This window comes from Dreissena polymorpha, chromosome 4 (assembly GCF_020536995.1).
Source record: "Dreissena polymorpha isolate Duluth1 chromosome 4, UMN_Dpol_1.0, whole genome shotgun sequence".
In the NCBI taxonomy this organism is placed as follows: Eukaryota; Metazoa; Mollusca; class Bivalvia; order Myida; family Dreissenidae; genus Dreissena; species Dreissena polymorpha.
The window spans coordinates 50689048-50710590 of record NC_068358.1 but is presented as its reverse complement, the minus strand read 5'-3'; the positions used below and the strand labels follow the sequence as shown (position 1 = coordinate 50710590).

The following is a 21543-nucleotide window of genomic DNA, read 5'->3' as shown; positions in this document are numbered from 1 at the left end:
GGCTTTTTGTCAAATTAATTACGTTTGTATTTATGTCAATATTCTGTAAAATGGCCTCTAAATTATCGAAAATCCTGCTCAAAAAAGCATTTTGAGAAAGTTTTTTTTTTCAAAGAGAATTTTGTTTCGTATTCCGTAGCGCGTTTTTACGACATCGGATTTTAGGCGGAAAAACAACTCGGGTACAGTCTAAAGTGACCGGGTACGTGTTAGTATATTTGCCGTACATTTAAGTATACATAAAGTACATGTAAGTAGTACCCGAGCCGACACTGACCAATCGAGCGTCAATTAATATGAGTGATATGTAAGTCTGATGCGTTTCTGACAAGAAAATATCCCTAAATTTTGGTTTCAAGGCGATCACGAACGTGAATCGACATTTAGCTATACCTGGAAGAAACGTTTTATCCATTTATTATTCTTAATTCTCTTTTTTACTCAATATATACAGTTGAAGTTTATTTTAAGCCAAAACAAATCATGCAAAAATGTTCACATTTTCTTGATGTAGCCACATAAGCGCATATATACACAACGAAGACTTTGTGCTGATTACAACGAGTGCCGGTCTATGGCAAGCGGTTCGACGCATAATCCCAAGAAACTAGGTTTCTCATGAGAACCTAGGTTTTCAAATGAGAACCTAGGTTCTTGTGAAAACCTAGGATACCAAACGAGAACTTAAGTTCTCAGAATGAGAACCTAGGTTCTCATGAGAACCTAGGTTCTCATGAGAACCTAAGTTCTATGTGACTCTGAGAACCTAGGTTCTCATGAAAAACCTAGTTTTTCATGAGAACCTAGGTTCTCAAGCGTAAACCAAGGTTTTCAAATGAGAACCTAGGTTCTCATGAGAAACCTGGTTTCTTGGGATTTCATAAACCTTGGTTCTCATGAGAACCTAGGTTCTCATGAGAACCTAGGTTCTCGTGAGAAACCTGGTTTCTTGGGATTTCATAAACCTAGGTTCTCATGAGAACCTAGGTTCTCATGAGAAACATAGTTTCTTGGGATTATGCGTCGAACCGCTTGCCATAATTAACCTCCAGTTGTCTCCCATTGCTTGGTACACGCTGGCGGCATATGTGTAAAATGAATAGAAATAGGCGTGAAACCGTGAATGTTTCTCCCCAAGAGCATTTTCTGAACAATGTTCAGACAATGCTCAGTAATATTCTTCGAAACGTGGATAGCGGAATGGGCGAGGACGACAAAGAATATTTGTTACAACAGGCATTAGCCGTCGGTGACCGACTCTTGTTCATGTTTCCGTGCATGGGTGTTCTTGAGGAATGAAATTAGTAAAGTAATCGGTCGACATTGGTCTGAACACGTTAATAAAAAATTGAACTGTTTATGAAATACATCTTTAATTGTAAATATTATTTTGAGACTAAAAATTCAGATCAATCGTTGCATAATACATTGTTACAGCATTAAATGAGTTTCAAATATTCAGTTCCCTTGTTCGGGCCTCAAACGACTGTACGGTACAGTTTTCTATTTTAAGTATGTCTGTGACCTACATGTAGAAAGCAATCATTATGGTATAAAATACAAGTTTTATCTCTATTGATTATGTGTAATAATGCATTATTCAATCGAAAGATATCGGCAACACTGCAATAAAAACTTATGCGCTAAAGACTTTGCAAACATATTTCAATAACTTGAGATATCTGCAAAAATAAAGTTCTTAACGGAATGTTTTCATTCTGTCCAGCCCGTGTGTAATCATATGTGAACCCCATTGATCCTGCGCCCTGAATAATATGTGTCCCGTATTCCAAACGAGCAAGTTTACGCCGTCCGACGCGTAATTCTGAAAACCTAGGTTCTCTGAAAACCTAGGTTCTCAGAGAACCTAGGTTTTCAGAGAACCTAGGTTTTCAGAGAACCTAGGTTCTCAGAGAACCTAGGTTTTCAAAGAACCTAGGTTCTCATGAGAACCTAGTTTCTCTGAAAACCTAGGTTCTCAGAGAACCTAGGTTCTCAGAGAACCTATGGTTCCCAAATGAAAACCACGGATATGGCAAGCAGTTCGACGCATAATCCCAAGAAACTAGGTTTTTCATGAGAACCTATCATTCTGAGAACCTAGGTTCTCATGAAAACCTAGGTTTTCAAATGAGAACCTAGGTTTATATGAGAACCTAGGTTTTCAAATGAGAACCTAGGTTCTCCTGAAAACCTAGGTTCTCATTTGAAAACTTGGGTTCTTGAAGCCATGTGCAATCTTCAAGCGAGAACCAAGGTTCTCATTCTTAATAGAAATTATTCGGAGTTCAATAAAAACTGTTTTTGATATCGACGTTTGTACATAGATTCCATATACATGTATGGGTTTCAAAGTGATCGCGGGTTGTTGCTGCTTGAAAGCATGTGACAAAAGCAGCCGGAGTACCGGACAGCGCCCTTGAAAAGACTATGCGATAGCCATGCAGAATATTGGGCGAAAATGAACTTAATTGCATAAAAAGGCAACAACGTAATGAAAATCTACCGAACCGCGCATATCAAAACAAAGAGACCCGTTGCCTGAATAACCGCCCATCAATTCCACGACGAAGAATTCACATCGGTCGGTAATTTTCCGATGTACTTTCGGCATTGAATTGAAACAATGTTGTTCTCACACACAGAAATTAGTACACCAGCGTGATCGTTCCAACAGTCAAAAATTACAATTCAAACGCCCGATCGCAACTGCCTCTTGTCGATTTGTCCCGAGCTCAGAAAAGTCATGCGTCGAGTGGCAACAACTCTTTATTTCTGACGGGGTTGGAATGACATGAACAGTTTAATGATAGTTTTATTACACATGTTTTAATTAGTATCGCTAATTATCAACTAGTAATGGCTTTTTTTTTTATACTTGCTATTTCGATTTCTCTATATGCTTCGAATACATACCATTCAGCATACCATCGCTTGTATCCGCGCCAAGTTTAGCGCGTGAAAAGTTCCAATCTTTTAATGCTCCCATTTGATTTTCCACCAGAAATAAAAGAGGCGAAATAATTAATGTAATCCTTATTTGTCACTAACCATTACATTTTACACAAAATGTGAGTGTGTGCGACTGTCCATGTGTGCGTAAGTGCGTGTGTGTATCTGTGCATTTGTGGCTGTGTGCGTACGAATGTTTCGTTTTTTGGTCGTTGATCTCGTGCTTAATCAGTTCTATCAATATTGAACTTTAACCTTTCGTTTTTGTGTACGATTTATTGCTGGTTAAAATGACTGCATGATCTTAAACCTCAATGTTTTTATATGTATTTACGGTATTGAATGCAACGGACAAAAAGTATAAAAGCTTTATATACGTTTATAAATAAAGTAAGAACACGTCAATTATGTATTTTTTAATTAGATAAAATGATAATTCATTCACTATTCAATTTATTATACAATATTCAGAATGTTAACAGTTATTGAAATTAACAATATCGGCGCCATCTTGTACAAAAATAAACACATTTACAAGCATCGAATTTAACATGTCAATGTATAAATACCAAAAATAAATGTTTCATTAAATATTGTTTACATTAAACCTTTAAATGAAAGTGTCACTTTAACAATTTTTCGTGTCTTAGGGCGCGAATCTTTTTCTAAAAACAGTTGACAAAAAAGGGCTACACGTTATAATTCTTAATGAAATACAAAAATAAGTATAACACAATTAATAACGCCAATAAACACATATGACAAGATCAAAGTTTTAATGAAAACTAATATGACATTTTACGTAAATTATTTATTTCGTCTAAATCGAATACTATGTATAGAAAAACAAGGTATTTATAACCAACCAATGAGGTAACATAAGGCAACTTTCAATTTACACAGTGCTATATGGGAACAATATGCAATTTGAACAGTGGTAGTGTTTTCAGGCCAGGAATATCATTACTTGTAAGTTTTTATAAACATTCTACTAATGCAATTAGTAAAAAATGTTTATATTTTATGTTTAATAATTAATGCATGATAATTATGCGCTGTTATATGAATTTACAGCCGTTAAAGTTTCCAGCATGTCGGAACGATGCTATTGCAAATTGACATTAATCGATATATTTACTAGATAGGAGTAGTCGCAAAAGCTATTTTAATTCGTCAAAATGAAAGCAAGACTGCATCGGAAGCAGCGGTCTAGGTGCCTCAAGTAGATTTTAAAGTTTAATCGAGATTCATCAATATTTTAATTTATAATTCAAACGCATGCGCGCATACTTGCTGTAAAAGTGTGTTTTCTTCATAAATTTGTTTAAGTGCAAAAACGCGCGTTCTCGCTCATGCAGACCAACGGTATATCCGGCGACCTTAAACCTCGTCACACGACTATTGACTGTGTGGTCTACAAAACGGCGATGGCTTCTTTGGTAAACAGTTTCATGCCGACTTATCGTAAAAGTTCCGCTCTATATTCGTACCGAATGCCTATATTTCGGTCAGCGTGCTCGTCAGTGACGTTACCATAAGGCGAGACTGCACCTGTAGCAGCGACTCAGAGGCATCTAGAAATCTGGAAAGGATCATAGAGATGTCTCCGCATTTTGTTTTTCAATTAAAAAAAAAACAAATGCCTTTGCCAGCTTTACTTGAGTGCTTACATTTAAATATATTATTTTTTATCTCCGAAAACGCGCCTTCTTCATCTTGGATGCCAACGGTACATCCGGCGATCTTCAGCATTGCCTTCAGATTACAGGTCGTGATAAACGACAAAATAGCGCTGGTCTTGGTGGTAACCAGTCCTATTTGTTCCAAAGTTAGTGCACCTGGTTACTATTTGCCACGACAAAAAAAACTGGTTATCATGAGGCAAACAACTATTTAGAAATTTACTACAATACATATTGTTGATAGCCAACCTACTTTTCATTGATATATTGGTCTCTTCGGTTCATATTATTTGTGTGTGTATGTGCGTGTGTGTGTGCGTTCGTGTGTTTGTGTATTTCGAATTTAATAAGATCTTTTCGCGCTTGAGGCACCATAATGTAACGACCCGGAGTTTTTCTCACCACTCCTACCTGAGGCAATTTCCAGGAAATATTTTTAATGAAAGATATTTTTTAATGTCGGGGTGGTCTTGTGTTGAAGTATTATGAGGAAACCCCATCTGGAAAAGTCTGGACCCCGGTTAGCCTAAACGAGAAGCGCGTGTACAAACAGCAACGATTGTGATTTTTCGTTTGTCTTTTTCGTTGATTTTAGTTTGGATAAACAAAAAGAGGTTGCGATTAAAACATAACAACAGAATTGCCTTACCAAAAGCAGCATGAATTCATTCGGTCACAGTAGTAAAAATATGTATGACGGTCGATTTCGTTTGTTATAATAAGGATATATGTTGAACTGATGAATTTTCCTCGATAAATGTTTTGTCAACGGACGGGGCATGAGTTGTACACTTTTTCTTCAGGACCACCATCAAATTTTATATTCCAAACATTAAAGCTGTGGGACTTGTGGTTTCAGAGAAGCTTTTTTAAGTGGCAATACAGATATTTACATTGATTTTATCCCTTTAGTTTGGCGAGTTCTGTACCCAGGGGCAGGATTAAAGTGATAGACTACTACGATGTTGCACACCGCATATAACACCCCTGACCACTGCGAAGTCAGAGACGACGATTTTGTAATTATTCAGTTTGAAAATCAGAATCACTTGTGACCTATATATGCATTGAACGCAACGATTTTAACAGCTTTGAAAGTCACCCATCATTCATATGGAGGTTCGTGAAAATCTTCCAAGCGGTAAAGGAGACATTTTTTAAATGGAGATTGTGTGCGACGCACGAACGATGGACAACGCACGTTGGACAACAGGCGATTCCAGATTGTACACAGGTGGGTAGTACATACCATTTATAAGCAGTATACGACAGCTTACACACATTTAATCATTACAGCAAAGGCTTGTGTAAAGTTATAGAAATATTTATTTCAAAAGCAAAACACTCCTTTCCAAACAAACTGCTGCTATGAGTTTCATTAATTGCATTTTTTCAACAATTTTAATCTACGGTATCAATTGGCCATATATTATCTAAAAAAATGAAAATGAAAATCAGAATAACAACAATAACAAATAAAAACCAATGAGGAAAAAAATATTCATACGTGTGTTCGATTGTTCGAATGCCACACGCGTAGGTTTGTAATCTTTATGCTCATAAACCATGGGTTTCGCAACTGTAGAACACACATCGACATTGGCCTCTGTCTGAGAGTTAGTGACATGCGAATTAATCGGAACTATGATATTTGTGTTTGAAATATTTAAAACAGGTTTTGTGACTGAAATATTTAAGCCACTTTTGACTTCAGTGCTACTGACTGGGCTGTTCAAACGATCAGTGACGTCAGTATGACTGATCGTACCGATTAATCCATCGTGGTAATCGGTGTTACTTACAAAACCATTTAAAACACGATGGGCTTCAGTGTCACTGACTGGGCCGTTACAAACAGCCTGTGCATCAGTGTTACTGACAAGACCGTTAAGACCATCAAGTACATCAGTGTAACTAACTTGGCAGTTCGAAGTAGCCCGGACTTCACTATTACTGAATGCCATGTTTAAATCATATTTGAGTTCAGTGCTTCCGGCTTGACGGTTCAACCCATGCTGCAATTCCATGATACCAATCTGGTCTTCCGAGTTGCTTACTGTCATATTCAAATCACTCTGGACTTCAGTGGTACTTTCTAGAAAGATAAAGTTATCCTTGACTTTAGTGTCACTGACAGGACAGTTCATATGCTCAATTTCTTGCGGACGATAATATATGATTTCACATTTACTGTGACCAATTACTTCGAAACGCCGAATCTATGCCGAAATTCCTCTCCTCCTGCGTACTGTAATATTAAAGTAAAGACATATACAATGGCACTCAAACAAAGAGCTGTTTCTTTCCTTCGTAACATTAGTTATCGTAATAACTTGTTTAACATGGCCGAAATATGTAAAGGAGATTTGTCTACAGCTTACGTGCTAAGTTGACCAAAGTCAGTCAAACAATCCTTCAGTCGTGTTTGATTTGACGAGCATTCATTTTCATTAAGTTTAAACTTCAATTCCAATCTCTTAGCTTAAATTATTTATAACATTTATGCAAATACCGACCTGGTGTGTAGATTACAAAACACTCGCAATTTGTTTCAAACATGCCTTCATTGCACTCGAATAGATCTGTAAGGAAAAATAAAATAGTTTCATCTAAATATAATTCCGTTCATTCTATGATATTATGGAAAAACAGAACTAATAAACATGATATTTTTGTGTTTTCTAACGTGATGGATCAATTTTAAAGGAAATATGGACTAAATCATATATCATATATATACTAGTATATATTTATTTATTTATTTACACAGCATTACCTTATTAAATAATTCCAATTTATAACACAAAAATGTCCACATTTAATATCATCGATTCTTTTAATTAGATCAATTGTCTGTTTGCGTATTTTCAGGTTCCATTTACACTAATTACTAAATTATTCTAGCTTGACATTTATCACCTACGATTTATTGCCGCAAAAAATAATGTCCAGTATTCGTCCGTAGCTGTGTGTTTCATCACAAGCACTACATTAAAACGCATGTGTTTTGATGTATCGTAGTATGATTTTAGTACTTCAATTCGAGGCCCTGAAAAGATTAAACTAAGATTAAATATGTGTAAATATTGTTAACCTTTTTCTGCACCTTCGTTGTGATTATTTATATTACCAATATAATTTTTACTGGTATTTTAACCCTTTGTTTATGCATACAATATTTATGCACTTGGTGAAAGTAACAAACAAAACATATGCTGTGGTTAAATGGTCATTGACTGACCGTTTTTAATACATAACAAAAGTTCTAAACATACATCAATATATACACCAATATACATACTTAAGACATCATGAGATAAAACAGTTATGCTATTGGGTAAAATGTGGAGGTTTCTTAAGAAAATGGCATGGAGTAGTAATAACAAAACAATTTATTTCCTGCGGGTAAGTGCTTATTTGTGAGGTGGTAGGGGTGGGAGGTGGGTAAATCAAAAATTTTCTTTGTTCTCTTTTGTGAAGCGGCGTGGCATCTGAATGCGCATAATTAAAGATCGTAACTCTTCGTGTGTTTCCGTCATTGTTTACCGGGAATTGAGCCAAGCTAATCCGAATTTTATATATATAGGTTAAAGTCTATCTGATTGCCGTTCCTTTCACCCAACGCATAAAAAACACGGATACGTTCTTTCGCATAGTTTGCATGTATGCACTTGGTGAAAGTAACAAACAAAACATATGCTGTGGTTAAATGTGCATTGACTGACCGTTTTTAATACATAACAAAAGTACAAAACATATATCAATATATACACCAATACACATACTTAAGACATCATGAGATAAAACAATTATGCTATTGGGTAAAATGTGGAGGTTTCTTAAGAAAATGGCCAAAAAGATAGCTTGCTATCTTCCCCCACATGTTAACACAGTAGTTGGCACAACATAGGAATACAAAATTAAACTCATATTTTTCGAGGCTCCCATTGGAAGACATTTGTCATAGTAGTATTCGTGATCCCACCTAAAACCTAGAAGACCATAGTCAGATGGACATATAGGGATGATACGGAATGCTGAACATATGTCTGTTTTTGCCATGAATGCATTTCTACCTAGGGATTTGATTATTTTTATGGCGTCATCCACAGTTTCATACGAAACTTCTGTGAACTCTGACGGGATTTGACCATTTACAGAAGTTCCAGTGTGACGGGGGTATGACAGGTGATGAATCATTCTAAAGTCCCCAGGGTCCTTTTTTAGAACAACGCCAATTGGCGATATCTTAAATTCCGGAAAGGGTCTTTCTTCATACGGGCCATTGATTCTTTTGGCGTCAACTTCTTTGGCCAATTTTTAGAAGCTATTTCATGATGCTCTTTTGAGGATTTAAGATTTGGGCTATCAGAGCTAGTTCTATCACCACAGAAATTAAGTTTAAAACCTAACTTAAAACCTTCCACAAGATATTTTTTGTCTTCAGCATCATAACCATCTAAAAGGGTCCCCAATATTTGCCACTTGACAGGAGTAGGTAAGGGATCATTAGTTATTATTTGACCTGTTTTGGGGGTTTGACCTGATTTGATTGGCTGACCTGTTTTGGTTGTCTGGGGTCCCTCATGTGGAATTGATTGATGCCCCCCATCGACATGCTGATCATGTTGGTCATTTGTAGTTGTCTGGCGCGCATTGTTGCCCAAAATTTCTGAAATTTTCCTTTCTACTTCTACTTCGTCAAGTTTCTTTGGGGGCATGTTGGGGCTGAAATGAATTCAAAGCAAAACATATTATCCCTGAAATGAATCGCATACACTTCATCTTGCAATAACAAGGTTAAGCCACTCTACTATCGTACCGAATACATGGTATTTATGTTTATACGTATAATTTACAGCACATATAAAGTAGTTGATAAATACATCTACAATTCACAGTCTGCCAGTAGTTAATAATAACCTCAGGATTGAGAGACAAAATAATCTGTGTGCAAAACATTTATTTTGATAAACAGTAGCCATATTCAAAGTAATGGAAGTAATCACTACATGCGGCACACTGCGCCCAACAAAACACCAAAATAACAAAAAATATTGGCGCTCAATCAAATGAAACACGCACATTTAACAAAAAGTGGCCACATTAAAGCCTACAGGCTTACAGACAGAGGGATATTCTAAAACACCAATGAGTTAAATAAATCCATCCACAATTCACATTCAATTAAATGAGGCAAGCACCTTCAATCAAATGTGACCGCGTTAAAGCCTACGGCTCGCAGACAGTGGGATATATACATATAAATAAGTTAAATAAAAACATCCACAATTCACATTCATTTCAATGTGACAAGCACATTCAATCAAATGTGACCGCGTTAAAGCCTACATGCTCGCAGACAGTGGGATATAATACGCAGTATGCACCAAATGGTTAAATAAAAAGATCCACAATTCACATTCAAATAAATATGACACGCACACTCAACTAAATGTTACCGCGTTAAAGCCGACAGGCTCGCAGACAGTGGGATATATGACAAAACAAACAACCACAATTCACACAAATAGTGTGACCGCGTTAAAACCAAATGGCTCGCAGAGAGTGGCAACAAACATAAAAACCCCACAATTCACATAAATGTGACCGCGTTAAAGCCTTATGGCTCGCAGACGTGGGGGGTTGCACAAATATCAAAGAGCCCAACCACATTAACAGAACATATTTTACCTCGATAAAGTCTACTTGCTTGCAGAAAGCGATGGAATATTGGGTATATTAAAGATAGATGAAATAAAACCATACAACCTACATGAAAACAATATACCAGGTCGCATTTAATGGCTCACCGACCAAATATTGTGGAAGACTATATTAACATACACGGACATTGTCCTTATGTTTTGTATTCCCGCAGCTGTATTTACAAAATTGAAGCAATCATTATGTAATTAACAACTCATTTGTACAGATATATTATAATCTGTAGCAAAGAAATACTGTAGTAAATGTACGTTTGGTTCGAAAACTTATTTTACCAATGATTATGTAAATTAATAGTCTTCATTTAGCTTGATATCTAATACTGCTTCCAAATTTAAATAAGCAATGACCTTGACATATGAGATCAGTCTTCATTTCGATGTTATTACATAATCCTTACATGTCATTGCCTAATCATCAGCAGTGCTCTACAGATATCGTAAACTATACTCCCCTAGAAACCTCTATGTATGATTCTTCACAGCTCTCATAACCGCGTGCCGCAACGACCTGTAGAAGCGAAGCTGACCAAATTGGGTCAGGTGGACCCCGTCTGCTGCAAAGATTCGTGTCTGGGCACCGAAGATACGTATGTGACTCCAGAATGTGATAGATGGATGGGATTCCAATAACGTCTTTAATATTGAATTTGTATGACGTCGTTTTGCCTCATATTCCTCTACACTGACGTTCCGAGGTTTTTCACGTGTGAACAATTCACAGAGAATAACCTGCTTCACATTATAGTCCTTCAAAAGCAGTACGCCAATCTCCTCTAATGTACATGCAACGGTTAGTGGCACGATCCTAGAGTTCATGCCTATCTCACAGTCTCGTTTTCACCGAGCTGAAGTACAACAACTTGTGGCTTATGTAGTTTAAGGATATTGTCATATCGCTGCTTAAACTTGTCAGTGCTTACATGTCTCTGGTTATTTTCGCAAACGCACAGTCTACCCAGCCCCATATGGATCGCCTCGCATTCCCTCAGGTCATTGTTGGCAGGCAGGGAATGATACCTAAAGCTCTTGTGTAGTCTACGGATAAAACTATGCCCCAAAATCGCTACAGAAATTCTTTGATTTCTTTCCTCCATTTCCAAACAAATGAAATCGACCAGTGCGCAATCGAAAACTGGAAAAAAAAACTCCAAACCTGGTAATTTGGAGTTAGATTATCGATGTATACCGTGAAGTGTAACGCTGTTAAATAAATATATCTATGCAATTATGCATATTCCATTAAATAACGTGAAGATTCTAATAAATCAAATTTTTTCTTTGTTCTCTTTTGTGAAGCGGCGTGGCATCTGAATGCGCATAATTAAAGATCGTAACTCTTCGTGTGTTTCCGTCATTGTTTACCGGGAATAGAGCCAAGCTAATCCGAATTATATATAGATAGGTTTAAGTCTATCTGATTGCCGTTCCTTTCACCCAACGCATAAAAAAACTGATACGTTCTATCGTATAGTTTGCAAATAGAGGCTATTTGCTTTTTTTCGGGGTATTACCGTGAAATAATTTTCTAATTATCTAGATTTAGGACGAATGTGAACCAGATTAAAACTCGAGCTAGATACTGTCTAGAAAAAATTCTGATTTAGTTATATGTTGCCGGCCTAGCTACGCGCAAGTTGCGTAAATGGGTTCGAACGACAAACAATCGAATCAATCGAAATGTATGTTTAATTGATCGATAAAGGTATCTGAAATAGGAACAATTAATACATGCCATTAGATATATAATCAAGATAATATATGTATGCATTCAAGTGGAATACACATTAATAATGACTAGCGTTGCATGGCGGCGTGAATATGACTCGCAATAAGTTATTTCAATAAATAACTAATAAACACAACCGTAACCGTCAGATGTCCTAAATAATAATACAAACAATTGACAGAGAACATAAATAAAAGATTTAGAGTAGTTACCTGCAGGAATCCAAAATATCCCACACAAATAATATAATATTGCAATTCAATAAATGCAATGGCTGTCTCAAACAACTTTCAACAGGCAACTGAATATCGGAGGGAAAGTGAATGATTGGTTGTTACATGCACGTGTTCAGAATAGGTTAGATTCAACTATATGTTAGCTATAAAACAACTAAGACTACAGTCTAGGTTTTATATCAGAGCTACCTAAAACTACTCGACACTAATAACAAATAACTAAATAAGAATTTACACCCTGTGACATATAACAAGATCGGATGAAAAACATGGCTTCTTAAGTGGTCATAACCTCAAACATGATGACGCACATCACACACCACACAACGCACACCGGACAGCGCACGACGAAGAATGTCGGACATAGGGTAATCACAATAGTTCACGTAAAGCACTATGAGCTCAGGTGTACTTAAGTGTGTCAAAATATAAATGGATTTACTCATGTTATTGTTATGGTGTAACATATTAGAATGAAATTATACTTGTATAAAGCTTACTGTACATCAATATACACCATGTAAATTGTCACTCCGGAGCTTGACTCCCTGTATATCTTTATATGAAACACGTTTTATATTAAACATTTGATTAAACTTAAGATTTAATCCTTTAACACGTGTTTTTGATGAAGCTTTCTGAAGGCAGTGTAAATGTATTATACCTTAGCATTTTTAAGCTTGAGCATTGGCTATAATTCACTTACTGAAAGACAACAATCCTTGTAAATTAATCTCTAATGCTGGCTGTTACCATAGACTGCATGTTTTCGACGTTGGCCATTCGAATTTTGTCGGATAAGCATTTGCCAACATAAAAGATATGCTCCTGTTTCTTAAAAAGTTGTTAGTCTCATATAGTTGTTACTTTAACATAAGTTTATGTTTTTATCGTTGTTAGTCTAACATAAAATTATGTTTTGTTAGTATAATGCAAAGGCTTTTTAGTTACACAATCTTCACTTGTTTGTGTTAAAATGATAAGAAAATTCAAGCCTTAGTTTCTTCCGTTGTTTTATATATGATATTATAAATTGCATGTTATTATTTTATTTTTGTTTCATGTGCCTAGAAAGGCCCATGACTGGAATAAAAGCTGATCTCTTATCTCGTCTTGTGATTAGTTTATTTAGGCTCACAGAAATGTAAATCATTCTTAACCAGTTCCGTTATCAAAGAATGACAATATCCCACATTGTGCCGTGTGCACTTACTTACCATAGAGTCATTTTATTTTTTTTATCGTTAAAGTTGGCTCGACGTCTTGAAGATCAAAGTCTGCCTTTTTAGCCTTGGGACTAGCTTTGTAATTTATATAACTGGAAATACTTATTAGAACCCAAAGTAATATAATACGCCTGTAGGATGTGATGACCTATTAACGTGAGGTTATTATTATTTAGTGGTGATTAATTTCCCATTGGCATGGTGTGACTGCCAGAGGTAACAATCCGAAGGGTGTTCTAGTAACAATAATATGACAGAAGTGTATTACGGTGAAACCACCTTCCCCTATTTTGGACCAGTGTACAGCGTACTGCCTTTCTTTGACTTTACTTTGTGTGTATGTCAGAGTTTATTTACAGGTCATCGCTGAGTCTTCATGACTACCTTATGTACTGACCTGTCCCTGTGACCTATCAGGGGAAAATATTTACTATTAAGCCAACGCAGGTCAAATTTACCCCGGCTTCCCAGGTTTGTGCCGGAAAACAAATATTATTTATTTATTTATATTTTTGAGAACAAATACACCCGTGCACGGTGGCACGTGAGACCTTCATGTTCACTGGTAGTCATCATCACAATCATCGCTATAATTACCATCATCATCGTCATTATTATTTTTATTCTCCGTACTGCCACCATTATTGGTATTACATGTATTATCATTACCACCGTCATCATGTTTATATATGATTGTGTATAGTTTCTTTATCAAATTGTGTGTGTTGTTACTGTGCTCTCCGCCTCAAGAGAGGTGTTAGTGGGGGATTGAGCGAGATATAGCAAACGCCCCAATTCCAGAGGCGTCACTGGTTCTTTTAAGTGCCCGGTGCAGAGAACGATACACTGCACCCCCCCCCCCCCCTACGCGGAAGACATGTTAGTCAGTTAGGATAGTATTTACAGTATTGGTTAAACATATACACACAAAAAATAACAACCATATATATGAGCAGTGAACGAAAACTGAGAAATAAATACTTGCATGATGAGACTAAGGAATTATTATTAAGTAGTAGTTATAAGAAGTTTCTGAGTAGTTAGAGGATGGGATTGAATGGAGTATTATTGCTCCCCGTAAATATAAATCAATACTGGAACATAGATACAAATATGCAATTAAATATTTCAAGATTGGCATGGTACCTGTTATATGCAGACATGTGGTGATATTATATTAGTCTCGCTATATTACTTTTGAGAGAAAATTGCAGGGAGGGTATACAAAAAAAATTCCCTAAATTTTACTGCTTACTCGTCGCCCATTTAACAAATATCAAGCACTGTAAGCCAATTGCTAAATAGAAAAGTACGAGAGAGCATGCGATAGACAAGAGTAAACCGCCACCATTTTTTTTTTTTTTTTTTAATAATTTCGAATGTTAAGTGGTTCATGTCATCAATGCCAAATCGCGCGGGCGTGATGGAAATTCGCCAGGTGCACACCGCTAGCGCTACTGACATGCTCTTCCCAATATATTATAATACATATAACTTCATTTTGAATCTAACATAAAGCAGTCATATTTAGATTAAACATTATTTACACTTTCTGTGTGCGTACTCTTTGTTAGGAGAGCACAGTGGGTAGATGAGGTGGAACCATGTTCGCACTTATTGCATCTTGCACCGATGGATGGAAGTGTGTTATACGCGTAGTCGGTAGCTGGTTACAGCTTAAGATAGGGAAAGTAAGAGGGTCTCGCGGAACCCTGATTTGATATATACAGCGTTTTTATTAAAGTGTTACCATAGTGGTCATTCGGCCTAATGATATGCGTATTGTGAGTACCCTTCTGTCGTTTTAGTGTGTGAGTTTTGCTATGCGTTACATCAGCCTGTTACCGGCCATTACAATTGGTGTGTAAGCAGGGCAACGACATAAGTGCTTATGGGAAATACTTTTCAGCCCGTCGGCGTCCTGCTCAGTTGTTATCGTTAGAGTTATTGGGTGTGGGACAGACATAGACAACCGGGCTAATGGGTATTCCCTTTCAGCCCGTCATCATTGGTTTGTTTAGTGCTGATTATAGTCAGAGAATAGTTGAGGATATTGACAGGTTATGGTTCGGGATACGTAAGAAAGGCATATATAGGTAAGGTTATGCATATGACTAGTATTCAGCTATTCTCGTTGTATATCTTTTTTCTTCACGATAATGTTATATATGTACCCTTTGGTTTAATGAAGTCTTTAGGGAACGATCGGCACGGGCACGTGGTACGTGGTATTGAGTGTTTAGACAACTGGGCTTATGGGTATTCCCTTTTAGCCCGTCATCACTGTCTTGATTAGTGCTGATTATAGTCAGAGACCCGCTAGTATCACTAGTACTACCAAAAGCACTGCGCGCGCTCTCAAGTGAACGTCTCAGCAAAAGGGTAATATTTTATCTAGGTATCCCGTGTCACGCAGGAATTTAAACACATGAAGCCGTACCCGTGAGGCGATGTCGTCGGGCGGCATCAACAATAGGTTTTGATCTATATTAAGTGTTTTTGTAGGCCGCTAGTATACTGCCGCTCAGTTCTATGGAATGCACGGTGTGAGCCGGACATAAAAAGAAAAGATGCTCAAATGTATTAGGAATGTTACATTGCGGACAGGGGACGGGTTTGTAATAGTCCCCATGCAGCCGCGACATCCCAAGTCTCAGGCGCGTGTAAGCCTTATCTTGCCGTTTAATGGGACTGTATATGTTGATCTTATGACAAGGGTTATTAAATAGCGAGAAATCATGATCACCGCAGTATATTGACCAGCGGTGGTCCTATTCGTTATAACCTTTCTGGTTAATGATTGCGATCAGTTTGCGTGCGCTAGGGAGTAGGTTTGAAGGTAGACCCTCATGAGATCCTACGCGGGCGAGTTAGTCAGCATGTTCATTTCCCAAACTACCTACGTGACTCAGACTCCAAAGAAGTTTAAGCGAGATATGTTTAGTTGTTGATTTAGTAATTTCCTTTAAGACAGAATATATTTAGTCAGGTTGCGTGTTGGATGTACATGTACCTATTTTTAACCCTTGCAAAGCGCTGAGCGAATCAGATAGTATTACGTAGTTATTAGTGAGTCGTTAGCAGAGTGGTACGCGATGCTACCATAATATATTTTTGCCCAGATAGTGGCTTTATATATGCGCATGAGGTTTTTTTTGTCGGTTTCCCAGTTGTGTCTTGGAATTGCTAAAAAAAAATTAGGTCTTTTTTACATCGAGTAATTAGGTTAAATATGTGATCTTTCCAGGTTAACTGTTTATCAAATGTCACTCCTAAGAACGTAATGTTTTTGAGGAATTGGTATGTCGCATAGTGTGATTTAAAGGTCGTTAAATTTTTGGGATTTTCGTGCACTGGCAGAAAATAAAATGGCTTGGGTTTATGATGGATTAATTAGAAAAACATAATGTTTGCTCCATTTTTCTATCGCAGTGAGGGCCGCTTGTATTTTCTTAATGGCAAATTTCGGTGATTTAGATGTGGCCCATATCGCGTTATCATCTACGAATAGTGATAACTGTATCAGATCGGTACTATTTTCAGAGTTATTCTCCTGTATTGCTTCGTCTAGCGTGTTCATAGCAATTGAAAATATTATCGGCGACAGTACACTGCCCTGGGGGCGACCGTTGACAGTTTCCACTGTCTCGGATGTTTCCCCGTTTAGTCTCACCTTAATTTTACGAGTTTTAAAGAACGCTGCTAGCCATTTCAGCATGGTACCCTCTTTCCTAATTCATAAAGAAGCTGAATAGCGTGCTCATTTTTATAGTTTATCAAAGGCAGTGGTGGTCCAAAAACACGGCTGCCACTGTTTCACCGAGAAGCTGTGCGTTTTTATACCGGCTTCTTAGCGGACTATATGGTCTTCACAAGAGTTGTTCGACCTGCAGCCTGATTCAAGTTTAGCAATTTTGTTGTGTTTTTCTAAGTATGCGCAGAGTCTAGGTTTTATCCTTTTCTGCATAAGTTTGGTAAAGGTAGAGGTGAGTGAGATTGGTTGATAGAAGGAGAATCTTTTGGTTTTTTAGTTTTTATGAATGGAATAATTGTGGTCTCGTGCCATTCGTCAGGGAGGGTACATTCTACTATTGAATAAAATATTTAATTCTTGTTTCGCAGAGAGCGGAAGCTGTTTAAGAATTTTGTAATGAAAATTATCGTCGCCAGGCGCTCCTTTTTTGCAAGTTATAAGGTCCGCTTCGAGTTCAAACAGACTAAATCAAGCATTGTATTTGTGTTTTGTTTTTTCTGATCGGTAGAGTGCAACCAGTCATAAAATTCATTTTTAAGATCTTGTTTTCTTGCTATACAATCTCTAGAGTAGCCTTCGTCACTGCTTATTCTTTGATAATGTTGGACCAGCGCCGAGGCCTTATCTGTATTAGTGACTAGAACTTGGTTGTTAACGCGAAAGATAAGTGTTACAGTTGGGAGTCTGCCTTACATTCTATTGACATGATCCCATAGTTCTTCACAAGTTGTTTTATATTAAAGGTTATTGTGTGTGTGTGTGTGTGTGTGTGTGTGTGTGTGTGTGTGTGTGTGTGTGTGTGTGTGTGTGTGTGTGTGTGTGTGTGTGTGTGTGCGTGTGTGCGTGCGTGCGTGCGTGCGTGCGTGCATGCGTGCGTGTGCGTGCGTGCGTGCGTGCGTGAGTGCGTGCGTGCGTGCGTGAGTGCGTGCGTGCGTGCGTGCGTGTGTGTGTGTCCCAAAACTTTGACCAAAACTTTAACCTTGGTCATAACTTTTGCAATATTGAAGATAGCAACTTCATATTTGGCATGCATGTGTATCTCATGGAGCTGCACATTATGAGTGGTGAAAGGTCAAGGTCAAGGTCATCCTTCAAGGTCAAAGGTACAAAAAAATCTTATTCAAAAACTTTAACCAAAGCTTTAACCTTCTTCATAACTTTTGCAATATTGAAGATAGCAACTTGATATTTGGCATGCATGTGTATCTCATGGAGCTGCACATTTTGAGCGGTGAAAGGTCAAGGTCATCCTTCAAGGTCAAAGGTCAAATGTATGGCTTCAAAGCGGCGCAATAGGGGGCATTGTGTTTCTGACAAACACATCTCTTGTTTACTATATAAATATAAGGAAAAAGACCCTTGTAGCCATGTTTTTTTACCGATCCAAACCAATTTCGAACTCAACTGTCGTATCAAGGAAACAAATGTTCTGACCAAATTTCATGAACATTGGGCAAAAAATGTGTCTTCTAGACTGTTCACATGTTATCACTATATACATATAGAGAAAACTGCCCCATCCCCGGCGGCCATGATTTTCCACTGATCACGACCATTTTCAAACACGTCCAAGATATCCACATAAACAATGTTTTGACAAAATTTCATGATTAGGCAAAAATGTGACTTCTAGAGTGTTCACAAGCTTTTTAACCATTTAAATATAAGGAAAAAGACCCCCCCCCCCTTGAAGCCATGATTTTTTTTACCGATCCGAACCATTTTTGAAATCAACCGTCGTAGCCAGGAAACAAATGTTCTGACCAAATTTTATGAACATTGGGCAAAAAAAGTGTCTTCTAGACTGTTCACATGTTTTTACTATATACATATAGAGAAAACTGCCCCACCCCCTGGCGGCCATGTTTTTCCACCGATTATGACCATTTTCGAACTCGTCCGAGATGTCTATTAAATCGATGTTTAGACAAAATTTCATGATGATAAGGCAAAAAAAGTGATTTCTAGAGTGTTCACAAGCTTCTTTTACTATTTAAATATAAGAAAAATGACCCCCACGGCGGCCATGTTTTTTACCGATACGCACCATTTTCGAACTCAACCTCATATCCAGGAAACAAATGTTCTGACCAAATTTCATGAGGATTGGACCAAAAATGTGACTTCTAGAGTGTTCACATGTTTTCACTATATACATATAGAGAAAACTGCCCCGCCCCCTAGCGGCCATGTTTTTTCACCGATCTGGACCATTTTCGAACTCGTCCGAGATATCAATGAAACTACTGTTTAACCAAGTTTAATGATGATTGGGCAAAAATTGCGACTTCTAGAGTGTTCACAAGGTTTCTCTATAGCCACATAAGGAACACTGCCCCGCCCTTGGCGGCCATGTTTTTCAACAGGACCGGAGCCATTTTTGAACTCAACCAACATATCATAAGTACAAACAATTTGACAAAGTTGTATAAAGATTGGTCATCAAATGTGACTTCTTTTGTGTTCACACGATTTTTCTTCTTTTTTTGACCTAGTGAACTTGTTTTTTCCCCAGCATGACCCAGTTTCAAACTCGGTCGAGGTATTATTGGGACAAATGTTCTGACTAAGTTTCATGATGATCGGACAATAAATGTGGCCTCTAGAGTGTTCACAAGGCAAAATGTTGACGACGGACGACGGACAAAAGGCGATCACAAAAGTTCACCATGAGCACGTTGTGCTCAGGTGAGCTAATAAAAAGAAATGTGACAGAATACGTCCATATAACATATTCATGTTTAATTAACCCACACACCATCTAAAATATAACATATCCGAAGGTGATTGTCCGAAATACAGGCTTCCGAATAAGGAACTAACTTAACGCCCAATGCCTTATTCAGAGGCCATAGTTTCGGATACTTAAATTCGGATCTTTCTAGAATAGCACAGCTTTATATTCCTTATTATCGGCGATGTTTAGTTTAAATATCAACAGTAGATTTATGACGTAAAAATAATATTTATAAAGGAATATCATATTATAACATTAAATTTAAAACAAAAAAGTAAAAATAATATTTAGAGCTAAAAAACGATTATTTTGATGATCGGGGATTTGCGTAATGCATTCGGCAATTTACGCCGCTATTTTCCCCCGACGACGTAGTCGAACACCACTACGCATGACCCAGAACGACATCCATTGTTACAGTAACGAAAATTTCGCGAAAACGTCACTGTATACAGGACTGTGTTCATCATTTACTCGCATTTTTTTTGAATTTTCAATCTACGTGGAGTTGATTACGATTCGAATTGTTAAGTGACATTGCTGATCTACAGATAATACGATGGTGCAGTGTACAGCATTTGGATGCAATGCTCGTCTTGAAAATGGGAAGAAAGGACTTTTCTGCTTCCCAAAGGACGATAGTATCGGGCGCAAATGGATTCTAGCCGTGAATTTACGACGGATAATCAACGGGACGGTGGTGGACTTTACGCCCAGCAAATATTCAAAGCTTTGCATAAAACATTTTAAATAACACGCCTTACTAGTTTTTTTATAACAAATTGTCTTCAATAAAACTTCCATTAATAATGTGTTGATCCCTTTTTTGCTAAATGTGACGAAGGGCACTTTACTCTGTATTATGCTGTTGTTGCTGATATTTCCTTACTGAAAACAAGTTCATATTTAGAACCGCAAAAAGTATCTTTTTACAAAATCCATTCAGACGATTTCAAATTGCTTGTTTAGAAATGGCGATGGTAAGCTATAAACAGTGTGTCATTTTCGGGGTCTTTTTACTGATTTCTATATGTGGTGGATTTTCTTTTATATGATATAATGTATGATTAGCCATACAAAATGTATGAAACAAACAAAAATACTCTTTCACTGCCCACAGAATAATTCAGCTAAAATTTACAATTTCACTAGTAAATGCCATGTTCCCAAAATAGTTTCTCAAAAGTCTATGAGCTTTATTCCATAAATATGAATTAGTAGCCGACATGTGTCATTTACCAATTATTCCTCTTTTTCTCTTTTACACCTTTGGTCGGTGTTTTTCACGGGTTATATATCTGTGTGTAAAGGTGTGCAATGTTTTGTATAAAACGAACAATAATTAAAATGTTCAAACATTAATCAATTAAAGCTAATTGGTATGATAATTAATCAGTCGTACTTTAATGTTTGTCACAACACGGATAATGGTGTAAAAGGTGTTGTGTACCGCGTGGATCAAACATGTTTAATTGCTATTAAGACTACCACGTTTTATTTA

The 21543-nt window shown here is 37.2% G+C and overlaps 2 protein-coding genes across 5 annotated transcripts in view; both read right to left on the bottom strand.

Moving 5' to 3' along the window:
- Window positions 1–21543, bottom strand: part of LOC127877524 (adhesion G protein-coupled receptor B1-like) — a 469993-nt gene that overhangs the window by 2705 nt on the left and 445745 nt on the right. The gene's annotated exons all lie outside the window — the stretch shown is intronic.
- LOC127877531 (uncharacterized) overlaps window positions 3354–21543 on the bottom strand; it is a 28785-nt gene continuing 10595 nt past the window's right edge. For 2 of the 4 annotated variants that reach the window (XM_052423481.1, XM_052423483.1), the window contains exons 3-6: window positions 9196–9362; window positions 7558–7683; window positions 7151–7216; window positions 3354–6729 (exon numbers count right to left, since the gene is read on the bottom strand). In XM_052423481.1, coding sequence (XP_052279441.1) covers window positions 6089–6729; window positions 7151–7216; window positions 7558–7683; window positions 9196–9355 — 993 coding nt within the window. In that variant the 5' untranslated portion in view covers window positions 9356–9362 and the 3' untranslated portion in view covers window positions 3354–6088. Of the gene's footprint in view, window positions 6730–7150; window positions 7217–7557; window positions 7684–9195; window positions 11517–21543 lie in introns of all 4 variants that reach the window. The other 2 variants (XM_052423482.1, XM_052423484.1) reach the window with 2 other exon arrangements.